The 15,063-nt window shown below is 32.8% G+C and overlaps 2 protein-coding genes across 2 annotated transcripts; one reads left to right on the top strand and one right to left on the bottom strand.

Annotated features, from left to right (window-relative positions):
- The first annotated feature begins 517 nt into the window (after positions 1 to 517).
- LOC131609513 (ethanolamine-phosphate cytidylyltransferase) lies at positions 518 to 8,032 on the top strand. The gene is made up of 9 exons (XM_058881222.1): positions 518 to 1,057; positions 1,359 to 1,594; positions 1,954 to 2,135; positions 2,844 to 2,915; positions 3,283 to 3,350; positions 4,733 to 4,853; positions 5,055 to 5,120; positions 5,222 to 5,344; positions 7,691 to 8,032. The coding sequence occupies exons 1-9, from the start codon at positions 732 to 734 to the stop codon at positions 7,760 to 7,762; spliced, it is 1,266 nt and encodes a 421-aa protein (XP_058737205.1). The 5' UTR covers positions 518 to 731; the 3' UTR covers positions 7,763 to 8,032.
- Positions 8,033 to 9,501: 1,469 nt separating this feature from the next.
- On the bottom strand, positions 9,502 to 12,923 carry LOC131609512 (probable serine/threonine-protein kinase PBL8). Its single transcript, XM_058881220.1, has 6 exons — positions 12,712 to 12,923; positions 12,193 to 12,569; positions 11,967 to 12,102; positions 11,219 to 11,355; positions 11,005 to 11,128; positions 9,502 to 10,315 (listed from the first exon to the last, which is right to left on the bottom strand). Exons 1-6 carry the CDS (start codon positions 12,761 to 12,763, stop codon positions 9,822 to 9,824), a joined length of 1,320 nt encoding a protein of 439 aa, XP_058737203.1. The 5' UTR covers positions 12,764 to 12,923; the 3' UTR covers positions 9,502 to 9,821.
- Between the last annotated feature and the right edge of the window lie 2,140 nt (positions 12,924 to 15,063).

Below are 15,063 nucleotides of genomic sequence, written 5' to 3'. Positions count from 1 at the left end.
TGTTTTACATCCCAATTAGCATACTGAACTGTTATCACCATGAGATTATTCTTATGAGGGATGATGTTAATGGCATCCTCGCTAGAGAAGGTGATTTCATATTCTGACTCCTTCACTCGAATTATTTCACGATTGGCACGTATTATCGCGTCGTCATAATCTTTTTAGTGTATTTCTGACGAGAGGAACTAGATTTTCCACCATCGGCAAAGTCTCGTGGGATGGTATTGACGTCAATATTGAAACTTTGTTTCGTCATCGTCTTGGAGAATGTTATGATAGTGAGTGGTGGACAATAATTAGTATGACCTAGGTCACTTTTACCCAGCTACATGGTGGACGCCAATTGTATTTCCTAAAGTATAATAGAATTCTTTGAAAAGAAGTATAATATAATAGTTTTTTTTGAAACAAAAAACAGAAAAAGAATGGGCCGACATATGAAAGAGACTACAGAAAATACGATGGGCTGTGTGGCTCTTATGTCTCTACAATGTTGTCTATTCCATCCCATCCCACCCCCAAACCAAATCTGTCTTCCTTTGTGGCCCAATTTTATTTTCACAGAACAATAATAACCTGAAAAGGAAAAAAGTAAGCATCCAATCCAAAAAACCGAATATTTCACTTTCCACAATTCCTTCACGTTTACCATTATTCGGTTCCTCACCCTGCGAATGAGGAATAGCCAGAAGAATCATCGGTGAGTGAGAAACCAAGGAAAAGAAGAAATGGGTAGTAGTAGTGTAATTGAATCGTTGTCGGAGAAGCACGCGGTGGTGAAGTGGGTTGTCGGGGTTATGATCGTTGGTGTATCAGTATTGGGTATATATGCTTCTGGGCCATTTGGGTTATGGCAAAGGAATGGTAGTAGTAGAAGAAGGAACAAAAAACCGATTCGTGTTTACATGGATGGGTGTTTTGATATGATGCATTATGGTCATTGTAATGCTCTGCGTCAGGCTCGTGCTCTTGGTGATCAATTGATTGTTGGGGTTGTTAGTGATGATGAGATTATTGCTAATAAGGGTCCTCCTGTTACCCCTTTACATGAAAGGTTTCATTTTTTTATGTTTTTTTGTTTCATACCCCTTTTTCCCTTTTTTCCATATTTCAATTTCATTATCCATTTAGGAGTAAAAAGCTGTTTTTTTTCTCATTATTTTATATAGTTTTGATGTTGTTTTCATTTTTTTAAAAAAATTAATTGATTGCACTTACATGGAAGATATGTGTTTTTGCATATATGGTATTTGTGTAAATGTTGAAACTGATTTTTGATTTGGCATTTGTGATTTTGATTTGTGTATTTGGTTGGTATTTATTTGAGATATTGATTGTGGTGATGGGTGTGATAGGTTGATTATGGTGAATGCTGTGAAATGGGTTGATGAGGTTATTCCTGAAGCTCCGTATGCGATAACGGAGGAATTTATGAAGAAGCTTTTTGATGAGTATAATATAGATTATATTATTCATGGGGATGATCCTTGTGTTCTTCCGGATGGAACGGATGCTTATGCTCATGCTAAAAAGGCTGGACGTTATAAACAGATCAAGCGCACTGAAGGAGTTTCTAGCACTGATATTGTTGGTTAGTAGTCTTATCATGCTTACTTTTAAATGGAGTGATATTTCTTTATTTGGTAGTGGTGCTATTCGGCGTGTTGTTTCTCTTTGTTGTATGAAGTTTTCATAAATTATTGCATTATTTGAATAGAATGCTCTCGTGTTGTTAAAGATTTTTCTTGTAGTCGATAAGCATAAATTATTCTGTGGACTATGATAGTATTCTCACTTGACAAGCGATGGTTTTTGTTGATTACGCCATTCTAGATGATTCTCTTTGTTCTGCAAGCATAGATTTGGTTACGTTTTCTTCTTGACGATAGGGCTGCTTGAGAATATATTTAACAATTTATAACTAGTGTAATACGACAATTTCAAATGCAGGTCGAATGCTGCTGTGTGTAAGAGAAAGGACTATTGCTGATGCTCATAATCATTCTTCTTTACAAAGACAGTTCAGTAATGGCCGTGGTCAGAAGTTTGATGATGGTGTTGTTGCTAGTGGAACCCGTGTATCTCATTTTCTGCCTACATCTCGTAGAATTGTTCAGTTTTCAAATGGGAGGGTATGTTTAATTAAAAATCTTTCTCTATTGGTGTGTCTCTTTGTTTCTATTGTTGCCATGAAGGACCCCTTGTCGTCCGAATTCCTTGTACTTTTCATTGTTTTAATAAATGTATTCATGTAACTACCTTGTTTATCGCACTTAATGGTTTTGGAAACCTGAGACAAATCCGGGTTAACCAAGTTCCAAGTTATCCTCCTATGCCTGAGAAAGTTTTTTTGTGTGAAAGGATTGCAAAAATGGGTTAACAATGGGAGCAACTGATCTCCAATAGCCTTGCTATGGAACTTCCTTTTAGTTAGCTATGTTGTATGCATTGGATTATTAGAAATAGGAAAGCAACAACATTGGTGGCATACAATTTACAAACTTATTGACCGATTTAACACTCTTTACCCTCTGGAAATTCATTTTAGGTATATCGTTCATTTGTATTTGTGTTGATCGGAAGTTGTGATCACCTATAGTAGTTGTTAAGTAGTGACATTCATGGAAAACCGTAAAAAGAACTACACAGTAGCTAGACTTTCTTGGAGTATATGAAGGAAGTTCAATTGAGTGATTTGAACTTCTTTTTTTCATAAATTTTCTGATATATTGATTTCTTGTAACTTAAAGATGGTGTAACATTTTTCTCCAGATTAAAACTTGCGTATTTCAGTAATTTCTTCATATCATGTGATAATCTACTCTTGTTTGTTGTTCCAGAGTCCAGGACCTGATGCACGCATTGTATATATAGATGGCGCTTTTGATCTCTTTCATGCCGGACATGTGGAGGTATTGTTTGCATAATTTATTACATAATAATTGCTTAATAATTCACTGCATATCCTATAGTGTTTTGGTATTGCTCGATCATCATTACCTAAAAATAGCTTTTTAGTAGTTTAAAAGCTCCTTCATTAACATGTTTATAAGCTGTTTCAATGCAAACTAATCTAATCAAACATGCAAACTAAGCTAATCCATACTAGATCCTGTTATCGCTGGTTATAACCTCCTATATTGCTATGTGATGTAGAGCCCTTTAGTTTCGAATTGTTTTATGGAAAAAGAACACAAAAATCTTATGGAGTTTTCTTTGTTTAAATGGATGTGTAGCTGGATATTGTGCCTTTTATTAACAGATCTTCATTTTATATAGATCTTGAGGCTTGCCCGGGCTCGTGGAGATTTTCTTCTTGTTGGAATACACACAGATCAGACAGTCAGGTTGAATACCTTTACATCTCTGCCTTTTCATGCCTGCTAATATTTCGAAAAAAATCAGTGTTACCATAAGTGAAAAGCAACCAAAAAAATCTGTTTTGGGTTTTTATATTGGACTTATTTAATTATGACAATACCAGTTTGTAATCTGAAGGGTGTTATTTTTTATAAACTCATTTCATACATTATCTCTATTCAATGTGGTACTTGGGTTTGTCTGAATACATCCCTTCACGCCCACCACTATTAAGGCTTGGTGTGCTTGGATATAATAGTAGGTGATCTGATGCCATATTAGTATTTGTAAACTATGTTGGGAATTCTGCCTTCACTGTGGTCTGTCCTAGTGTCCTTAGCCCCCTAATTGCAGCATTTGGGTTGCGTTCGTTGCTGCCTTCAACACCTTCATTGTGTTGGATGTGAAGGGTTGTATTTAGTTCCACATTTCTTATTGATATGACTTATGTAGCGTTTATAAATCTTGGGCAATCCACACCTTACAAACTGGTTTTGTTGTGAGGTTGAGTTAGACTAACTCAAATTCTAAGAAACTATCTATATAAAATTTGAGAGAAATGAATATTCTGCTTCTGAAATTATTCTTACTATTCAATTGCTGTTACCATTACAGTTGGATAGTATGTGTAGGGTGTATCATAAGCTATCATGAGCTGAAGTTAACATACTCCCATGATTTTAAATTGTAGTCCGCAACATTGAGGTAGCAATATATCTGATGCTGTAGTCTACGCAACTGCATCGGACTGCAATTGCGGTGTGATTTAAAATTACGCTTCTGGCTGCATTAGAAACCGCATCAGAGTCAGACAACTTTGCCCATGTTTCTTCAAGTATTTTCATCAAAATTCAAAATTTCAGAATCCCAAAACTCAATTTACTTCTATTGTAAGGATAAATCTTAACATTAATTGTTTTTCAAACACCTTCCAATCAAAATTCACACCGTAATGCCCGCAATTGCAACACCTGCAACCGCATCCGCTATTTTAAAACCATGCATACTCCCTTAATAATCTGTAACGGAATTAGGGCTGGAAGGTGTTATACAAATGTTGAATGCATATGGCTATGTTAAAATTAATAATATTTACTTCATACATTAATAAAATAGTAACACAATTGAACCATTTTTTAACATATCAAACTTTGAATTATTACAAATTCCGTCTTATTTGAATTAGTTTTTAGAGATACACATATCTTCTGTTTTGTTGGCTTATTGCATTTACATTAGTGGCAACACTTCTGCTTTGAATTGAACGTTATAAATTGTATTTAGCATAATTTGAGCATCTATGATCTATAATTGTTAATGTTTATATAATGCACATGGTGACAATATTTGAATTTTTTCGGCTTAGCAGTGCAACTAGGGGATTACATCGCCCCATCATGAGTCTTCATGAAAGAAGTCTAAGTGTCTTAGCATGTCGCTATGTGGATGAGGTTATAATTGGTGCACCGTGGGAGGTGTCCAAGGATATGGTTCGTCTAAATTTTGCTTGTTTATTTTTTTTTAATTCTTTGTGTATGATGACTCTTTTCTCTTGTTATAAACACTTTTGAGCTATTCGACTTTTAATTATTTTCAAGAGTTTGATTTTCGTCCGTTGAGGTTACATGATTAGAGTCGTGGATTGTGGTAATGTGAGTATGTGACACATTGTTCAAATTCTTTGAATGCAGATCACGACATTTAACATCTCAGTAGTTGCTCATGGAACATGTGCCGAAAATACTGATTTTCAGAAGGTAAATTGTATACTTTTCTGCTTCAATGATGTATTCATCATTTATACTTCTAATTAATATAAGAGGATGTTAAGTTGCTACTGACATTGGTTTTCATACAGGAACAATCGAATCCATATGCCGTTCCCATTAGCCTTGGCATATTCCAAGTTTTAGATAGTCCTTTAGATATAACAACTACTACAATAATTAGGAGGATTGTGTCAAATCATGAAGCATACCAGGTATATTCAGACCTTGTTTTTATTTGGTTAATTCGTATGGTTGGATTCTCGAGCTTGTTATTTTCTCATTGTCTCTTTAAGATCGCCAGCATATTTTTTATCATAATCATTTACTTGTGTGTCAAGCCAAGACATATTTTCACTCAAAGCTCTATATAGTGTTTTCTTTTTGTTGGAGTGGTACTTGTTGAGGCATTACTGAGAAAAGTGATCAAATAGGATTGAAAGGTAGGCTGAAGCAGTTGTGTTCTATTGAAAGAAATCATTAAAAAAAATCTAAATTGTTTTAATGAAAATTTAGCTTTTGATAAAGCTCAATAACATCAATATCTATGTGCCTAAACCCATCTAGTGGGATAAAGCATGAGTCGTCTTCGTTTTGAGATGATGTCTGCTCTACAAACCTATCTTAATACCTATGAATCACAGGCACCTTTAGGAGTAGGTATGTTGCGGTGTTCGAAATGTACTGATGTCTGACACTTGTATACACTCGGAAAAATCAAACATGTGTCCCCAAAAATTGTTTTTTTCTTTGCTTTGACACTCTTTAAATCGGTGTCAACACTCGTATGACATTCATACAACACGTGTCGGACAATTAAGACAAGTGCTTCAAAAGAATTTGTTTTTTTCTTTGCTTCAACACACCCTATACTTTTTTTTTTGTTGACAAATCTCACTCACATCTAAAAGAGTTAAACATGTATTAAAGCAAGATTATCAATAAAGAATTAAAGACATTAATTTTGATTAGAATATTTAGAACTTTTTCAATAATAATAGATGTATAAATAAAGCTCAAATACTATATCATATATGTAGCAGTGTCGGTATCCTATGTTTTTGACATTATCGGTGTCAGTGTCTGTGTCGTGTGGTGTCCCAGTGTTTGTTTCAAAGACCGGGCTTCAAGATTAATACAATTTAGTTAGTTATGCTTAGTTAACTTGCTTCAACTGGGGGAAGTTATTTTGTTCAATCCTAAGTTCGTACCTTTTTACTTTAATTTTGGATGTACTCAAAGAACACGTCCAAGAGCTACTAGCGAGATGTATGCTTTTTGCAAATGATATAGTCCTATTTGGAGAGTCGAAGGAGGATTTAAATGAGATGTTGAAGACTTTTGGAGATGAGCCTTAGAATTGCATGGTTTTCGCATAAGCAGAAGTAAGACAGAGTATATGGAATGTAAGTTCAGCAAAAAGAGAAGCGTTTTTTAACCTAGAGGTGAAAGTTGAAGATCATATCATTCCACAAGTCACGTGAGTTAATTCTCTTAGGTCCGTAATACAAAATGATGGGGAAACAAAAAGGATGTAAGTTGAGTGGTTGAAATGGAGGAGGGACTCGGGGGTTTTATGTGACACAGGTACCGCTCAAGCTGAAGGGAAAATTATCTGACAACGATAAGATCTATGATATTGTACGGAACAAAATATTGGGCGGTTGAGAATCAACACGAGAATATAGTAAGTGTAGCAGAGATGAGGATGTTAGGTTGAATTCGTGTGGTAAGACTAGACGGAATAAGATTAAAAATCTTGGATGTGTGGTGAGACTAAACGGAATAAGATTAGAAATGACAATATTAGAGAGAGTGATGGATAACACCTAAAGTAAAAAAGATGGTGAAAAATAGGAATAGGTGGATTGGGCATGTAGAACGGAGATTTGTAGATTTCCGTTTTAAGGAGAGTATATCAGATAGAGAGAATTCAAACATTATGGCGGAATTTAATCTATGTAGCCAACCACCACGCTTAATGTAGCCGACCATATTTAGTGGGATAAGGCTTAGGCTTAGGCTTAGGCTTCGTTAGTAAAGCAAAAAAATCAACGGTTAATATTCATCACATTCGTGATTAGGTATACATGCTCTGATATAATATCAGTTATTAAGAGGAGCTAGATCCATTAATTTTAGCTTTGTAATGTCGATTATCCTGCATGTTTCGAAAAGATTATGTCAAGTGTTATGTTTTGCAGTTAGCATATCACTTTCATCTAATGAAGTCTTGTATTAAATAGAAGATTGTAAGATAGTATATCACTTTCACAACTACTAAATCTAAAGTACTAGTTTTTATATTTGTACAGAAACATATTGAAAAAAGGTGCTGTTTTTTGTATTTAAAAAAATAATTTTCTCCAACCAAAAAGGACTGACTTTTGCAAGATCTTAGGCGCATTACTCCCAATTAGGCCACACCTCCTTTGCACCATGTGCATGAATCTTGGAAATATATCTAGAATTTCTCATTTTCATCATCTACATGTGACTGTCTGGAACTCTGTCTCATTGTTATTGTCTTTCTTACTTTTTCACTATTTGTTTGCATGCAGAAACGCAATGAGAAGAAAGGTGAGAGTGAGAAGAAATACTATGAGAGCAAGACTCACGTGTCTGGAGACTGATTCATGTCTGTCATATGGAGACATAAACATTGGGGGGTCACCACACCACCAGGATTTCATGCATTTCTCCCCATTTATCTATCTTATCTTTTTTTGTTTTTGTTTTTTGTTTTTGTTTTTGGAGAATATGACAGTTTTGTTCAGCCATGAGCACGAGTTCGGCTTTGTGGTTCGTGCCTCTGATTTATTATTTATTTTATACTGATTTTAACCATATGAATATGTAAGTGTTTGTCATATGAAAATTGTGGTTAGCTAAGTTGATTTTAATTAGTTTGAGGAATGGTTAACCATATGAATGTGCGTTGGTGTTTGATGATAAATTTTACAATGATATACTTTAGTAGCTTGTCATCCTCAATTCAAAATTATCTTACAATTTAGTGACAAATCATTCGATTTAAAAATTTTGGTCACAGTTTAATTTGTTTTTTCTTTTGGAATTCAAATTATAAACTATTTTTAATTAATATTATAAAAATATTAATAAATAATAGGCTTGATAAAATATTTTAAAATTTCAAAGTTGAAACAAATGAGATAATAAAAATAAATAGTATAAATTAAATTAATAAATAAGATTAAAAAATAAGTATTATTGAATAATAAATTAATAAATTATTTTAATATCCAACCAATAATGACCCTGTAAAGCGTCAAGTCACACTGTAAATTTTAAAATATTTTTATGACTTGACATTTTAAAATATTTTAATTAGATGTGTGTGTAATTTTTTTTGAGTAATGCTATATAGTAAGAACCATTTGAGCAAGAAAGACAAGAATGTATACTTATCATTATTTTAGAGGATAATTTTAAATTTATTTTAAATTTAATAACTTTTTTAATAAGAATCATGGGGTAGTGGTAGTAATGAATGATTGAGATTTAATTCTTGACTTTCTTGCTTTCATACTTTCTTACTAAAAAACATTTAATAATATCTGGCTTTTTTTCTATATTTTATTTTTTTAATATAGATATGATTTTTATTTGAATGCATTTAGATTTCAACACTCCACTAGAAAGAGGGAGACATTGATCTGATTGGTATCTATTGAAACTAAGGAAAAAAGAAAAATAAAAAGTGGGAATGAATATGAATGCTTCAGAATTTAACTAATTTTCGTTTGTCTTTGTTGAATGGAAATCACATCTATCAGGTCATTCACTTCACTCCCCCATGAAACATGGATAATAATGAGGTTTTACTTTAAACATTGACGGTTGTTAATTTTCCAGTGGAATAAATAATAATGTTAAGAACCAACTTTTTAAGAAACAAGTACTTTAATTATTATTATTATAACTAATATATGGGGTCTCATCAATAAATAAATAGTGTTAAAAAGTGTGTGGCTGGTATTTTTCTTTTTTTGTGATTAAACAGAGTATCAATTTCACCCATTGGTCCACCATAAACTAATTATTAAAGTGATCCACAGTACACCATTTATTGATGTTAATAATAATAGAATCTGACACTGTTAGTTAAAGTAGATTAGTTAAACGACGAAATCTATTTAGGATTGTACTATTCAATTTCTAACTCTATTAATCACGAGCATTAAAACTGCTACAAACCGTTATCATTTTGTTCTGGACCACATTATATGATGTTGATATTCAGTGTTTATTAAAAAAAAATTAATTATTTGATATTCAATGTACAAAGCATAAAAATGATCCTTCAATTTTTGAAAAACCAATAGATCACTTGAAAAAAGAAACTATGAAATTGTTAAAACATGACAAGACTCTCTTGCACACCCAGTTTACCTAACAATCAAAAACCAAACCTCTGTTGTGAAGAACCATGAATATTTGTTCTGATGCCACCATGATTACAACTACAAAGAAATTTCGGCAAACAATAACTCCCATCGAAATGAACAGAATATCAAACAATGATACAAAAATCATCCACCAGGGCTTCTTGTCGCCATAATATATCATTTACAAAGCAACAAATACAAGGGTGAAGTGAACCCACATTTTTAACAGCAAATACTATTACTTGACAAGTAGCACACCAGACAGATTTGTAGGATGAAACTATCATCTGACCCGTAAAGCTGCAGCAGGACCTGGTGAGCAGTTTGGGTTTGGAGACCGACAAGTAGCACCTGGGCCAACGTTATTTGAAAACTTGTGACGCATTCGGTAATCGGAGATTTTGTTCATGGCAAAAGGACCGCCACTCCCACTATTCGATCCTGATAATGAGACTTCGTCTGCACCAACAGTAGAACTTTGTAAGGGTTCCAATGTCTCGACTACATCGCTCATTAGTGGTCTTGCTTTGGGATTTTGACTCAAGCAGTAGTAAGCTAGGCTACACGCTTTCTGTGCCGCCCGAACTGAATACTGATTCTCCAATCTAGGATCAATTATTTGCAGGAGCTTTCTCTTGTCATTGAGCTTTGGGCGTGCCCAATCTACCAAGCTTTGTTCCTTCCCTGGTCTGGTCTTGTCAACGGACTTCCTTCCAGTTAAAAGCTCCAAAAGAACAACCCCGAAGCTATATACATCACTCCTAGCTGTTAGGTGGCCTGACCAATTTCACATATGCCAAGTTTAGATGTGCATCCATTCATGCTCAAACATATGCACCATGACAAGAGCACATGCACACAAAGCCCCATATTAACTGGCATGCTCAATAGGTACATCTAAGCAAATAACTGATTTGTGCTATGAACTACTCACACTGGAATGAAATATAGGCAAAAAAGTACATCTGAAAAATTGATGTGGTCTTAATGTTTAACCAGATATGTCAACTTTTCACAAACCACGTTTACTTATATTTCGTTCCGGAGAGAGTATGCGATAGTACAATGAAAAAAACTTTGTTTATTACAGAACATGCACAAGGAAAGGACACAAAGAACAGGAAAATAATTTGCAAATTAAATTTAAAAATAAAGCATATATTGTTTTAAGAATTCTTTCAATCATGTTAACAAAAATAATTCAAGACTAAGGGCAAGAATGGGATTGATCTGGAAAGAGATAAAAACCTTGATACTAGAAATACAATCAATTGTATTATTGTCTATGTACTGTCAGCCAGATGCATAAAATTTAAATTAATTCATTATTAATTATCAAAGATGTATTAGCCGCAATCTCAAATCACAACATATGATGAATAAGACCAACTTTATGGTGTCAAAATTTTCGAGCAACATTTCCCATTTATTTACAAACGAGCATGTTAGGAGCATTGAGGTCATACCTGTCATTACATATTCAGGGGCAGCATAACCATATGTACCCATGACTCGGGTGGATACATGGGTTTCATCACCTTGAGGCCCTGCTTTAGCTAACCCAAAATCAGAAAGTTTGGCTGTATAGTCCTGTAGAGTCAAAGGCAACACATAGTGAGTAAAATAAGATAACAAATCTTTATTAAACAGCCATAAACTTAAAAAATACCAGACACTTACAGAGTCCAATAATATATTAGACGTCTTGAAGTCACGATAGATTACTGGCCTTTCAGCATTATGGAGAAAGGCAAGCCCTTTGGCAGCACCAAGAGCAATCATCATTCTTGTAGCCCATGTTAAAGGAACAGTTGCCTCTGGAAACCTCAGGAAAATTCATATCAATGAGTTGAAATTTGAAAAAACACAGCAAGAATCTAGAAAAACTTAGTTTCATAACTAATACAACAACAGTAATCATCTCTAGATTAGAAAGAAATCACACAAATTTCAACATTTTAATTAGAAACTTCAGAAGCATTCCTGTTATTCAAAGAATGTTTGACCAACACAGAACAAGTGCAACCAAAAGTCAATTAACTCATAAAATATTACCTTAAAATTTAACATGAAGAACTAAAACACTCATGAAACAACACCATTGACAATACATTTCAATTGAATCGGTCATTCAATAACACATTACTCTTATCCAAAGTCAAACACTTAAGATGCAATATTCTCAATCGCAGACTCTAGAAAATAGTACTTGTTCAAACTCTGCTATGCTGCAGTACTATAGCCATTAATCGAATTGTTTACCGCAGAAAAAAAATGGTCGGTTAAAATTCTGTTACGTTCTAACATTATAGCTGCTATTTGACAACACTGCTAAGAAATCCTCCTCACTCAGATCCAAACCCATCCCATTCAATTCCTAACAAAATCTAAGAAATTACCAAAGGAAACAAAAGAAAATCAAGCATACTTCGGAATAGATGATTCTCGAGACTTCCTCGAAACATGAATTCATAAACAAGCAGCCTATGATCATCCTCACAGCAGTAACCAATCAACTTCACAAGATTAGGATGCCTAAGCTGTCCAAGAAAATTCACCTCCGTCTACACCAAACAAACCAAAAATCAACAAAATTGTACAAATTCAGAACAAATTAAAAAGCTAAAAACACCAAAACAAAATTAGAAACTTACGAGCCACTCTCGATGACCTTGAAGTCCTTCTTTATTCAACACCTTAACCGCAACCGGAAGAGACTTAAGTCCAACCCTAACATTCTCATCAATGTAGCCTTTATAAACAGTACCAAACCCTCCTTCCCCCAAAATATAATCAGCGCGAAAGCTTTTTGTTATGGTTTCAAGCTCGTAGAGCGTGAAAGCTATAACGTGAGTATAAAGAAGTGTATTATTATTATTAGCGTTGTTCCAGCGAGGCGTTGAACACGACTCGCTCAGATCCGAAGCGGAATCGGTTAGATGATGTCGGAGACTGGAGTTTTTCCGTTCAATGGAGCCGCCGGCGCCGGTGGTTTGGTTTCTAGCTCCGGCAGCAGGATGTAGCTGCTGAACTGTAACAGAAAATAATGCAAGTTAGTTACGAGTTGGTTACGAGTTAGTTGAAATTAAAATGAATTTGAATTTGAATTTGAGATTGATGATGATGGGGAAGGAGAAGAGTAGATCTGAATGAAAGAGAGAGTGAAAATGAACCTTGAGCATTGGAAACAACGGCGGATTCTTCTCTGGTGCCACAGTTGCCCATTCATTCAAGAGGAGGAGTTAAACGACGTCGTTGGAGGAGAAAATGTTGCGGAGAGGATTTTGTTTTTGTTGTTGTTGTTGGTATCCACGAGGATCACAGATTTTCATTCTTTCTTCTGTTCTTCACCTTTTTCTCCTTTCTTTTCCGTAATTCTTTTCAGATGAGCTGACTCACTCTTTAATATCTTTCTTTTTTTAATAAAAAATTGGAAAATACCAACCAGTGGGGTCGGGGCAATAGTTAAGACTTTAAAAATTGTAAATTTATCCGGATGATCTGTGTATTTAATGTCTCAAAAATTAAAATATTAAATTTTTTATAAAATATTTTCTTTTTTTTAAATGCTTAACCATTGCTCTAAGGGTACCGGTTAGCAAGACCCTAAAAAATTATGAATGGTTAAATTAAACTATTCCCTCATTCCTATCCGATATGTTAAAATGGATTATTCGGTCCTAAATAGGTGGGCTCTGGCGAATCTTGGACTTTTTAGGGTTGGGCTAAAAAGATCCTGTATAAAATGGGCTCGAGAATTATTACCCGAGCTCGACCCTGTAAGGACTCTAGACTACCCGACCTGAATGAGCTTTATTATTAAAGAAATAAAATAAAAACTCTAAATATTTATTTTAAACATAATACATTTTTAAGAACTTATTATATCTTATAAATATTATAATGTATTTCTAAATACAATATATGACTATATTGTATAAATAATACTTGAATATTTAACATAAGAGAAAAACTAATATAATACGATGAAAGAATGTTGACTATATTAAGGGTTAAGTATGTTTTTGGTCCCTATAAAATAATCAAATTTTATTTTTGGTCTCTATTAAAAAAATGATATATTTTGGTCCCACAAAATTATTATGCACGTAGTTTTAGTCACTATATTAAACCGATGTATTTTTTTGAATGATTATTTTACAGACATTTAAGAACGTTATAAAAAGTTTCCCGAAAAAAATAAACTGAAAATTTGATTTCTAAGTTAAGATTTACATTACTTTTATCACTATCTTTTAAAATTTAAAAAATTCATATTTAATTCTTCCCATTTTAAAAATTTCTATAATTTGGTACAAAAATATTTTATAGTATTCTAAACACACATATGAAAAATATTATTAAAAAATTTAAAAATTTAAAGATAATTAAATAGTTTTCAAAATTTTAAAAAATAACAAGGACTAAAAATGCATGCATAAATTTTTTATAAGGATTAAAATATGTCATTTTTTTAACAGGGACTAAATATGAAATTTGAGATATATATATATAGGAACCAAAAACATACTTAACCCTTATATTAATGTATAATATTTAAAAGAGAAAGATTGAATAGAATAGAGATAAGATTTAGTGAGATGAAAAAAATCAATGTGATATTTTGGAGTAAGACAATATAAATATAAATATATATTTTTAAAACATATAATTATGCGGGGCTAATGGGCTACCTACTGCCCATATAGGCTAGTTCTAATGGGTAGCAGGCTTTTCAAGGCTAGACTAAAAAAATCCTTAAAATATGGGCTTTAATTTTAAGGCCCAAACTCTGTAATTTTTCGGGCCTGGTAGGCTAACTCATTTTGACAACTCTACTTTTCACAATAAAATTTAACCAACTATTTTACAGAGATTAAAAAATTGTATAAAAGTCTTAGACATGATTTAAAAAATATATTAAAAATTGAAATAGATCATCTATTTTAAAATACTATTTTATTTCAAATAAATTACTCATTATACAATAGAGAGTAATTTTCATTACACAATAGAGAGTAATTTGATTGATAATTGGACAGAAATGTGCAGATTTGATATCAGTACATAGTCGCGAGCTCGAATACGTGATTTCTACTTGTTCTAGGCTACTTGACCAATTTTTATTTATTTATTTTACTTTACTACCTCTATCTATAAATACAAGACATTTTCTTGTCATATTTTTAAAACATTGTATAGATTTTTTTTCAGTTTATGTAACATAAGAAGAAAAGAGTTAAACTGTTAGTATTGTTATGGAAAATATAAGTTGATCTTCATTGATAAGAGAAGATTTTATTATCAATTATTGATAAATTTAATGATATTATTAGTTTTTAATATTTTTGATTTAATTTTTGAGATTGTATATTTAAATAAAAATAAGTACTTTTTGTTGTTATTATTATAAATGAAAATAAATATTTTTACATTAATTAAGAATATAATTAAACATAATTAATTTTTTGAGTTTTATGAAAAACATAGGACAAATATTCTTTTCATTATTTTTCAAAAAAATA

The sequence above is a fragment of the Vicia villosa genome, linkage group LG6 (assembly GCF_029867415.1).
Source record: "Vicia villosa cultivar HV-30 ecotype Madison, WI linkage group LG6, Vvil1.0, whole genome shotgun sequence".
In the NCBI taxonomy this organism is placed as follows: Eukaryota; Viridiplantae; Streptophyta; class Magnoliopsida; order Fabales; family Fabaceae; genus Vicia; species Vicia villosa.
The sequence above is the reverse complement of the archived record's forward strand: the minus strand, read 5'-3'. Positions and strand labels throughout refer to the sequence as shown.

Excerpts from the sequence above, each read along its gene's own strand:
- LOC131609513 (XM_058881222.1), top strand. The coding sequence starts at position 732 with ATGGGTAGTAGTAGTGTAATTGAATCGTTGTCGGAGAAGCACGCGGTG. Across the intron at positions 1,058-1,358 it reads GTTACCCCTTTACATGAAAG|GTTGATTATGGTGAATGCTG; the intron begins GTTTCATTTTTT and ends TGGGTGTGATAG. Across the intron at positions 4,854-5,054 it reads GGGAGGTGTCCAAGGATATG|ATCACGACATTTAACATCTC; the intron begins GTTCGTCTAAAT and ends CTTTGAATGCAG.
- LOC131609512 (XM_058881220.1), bottom strand. The coding sequence starts at position 12,763 with ATGGGCAACTGTGGCACCAGAGAAGAATCCGCCGTTGTTTCCAATGCT. Across the intron at positions 12,570-12,711 it reads CGTTGTTTCCAATGCTCAAG|TTCAGCAGCTACATCCTGCT; the intron begins GTTCATTTTCAC and ends TTTCTGTTACAG. Across the intron at positions 10,316-11,004 it reads CCCTGAATATGTAATGACAG|GCCACCTAACAGCTAGGAGT; the intron begins GTATGACCTCAA and ends GAAATTGGTCAG.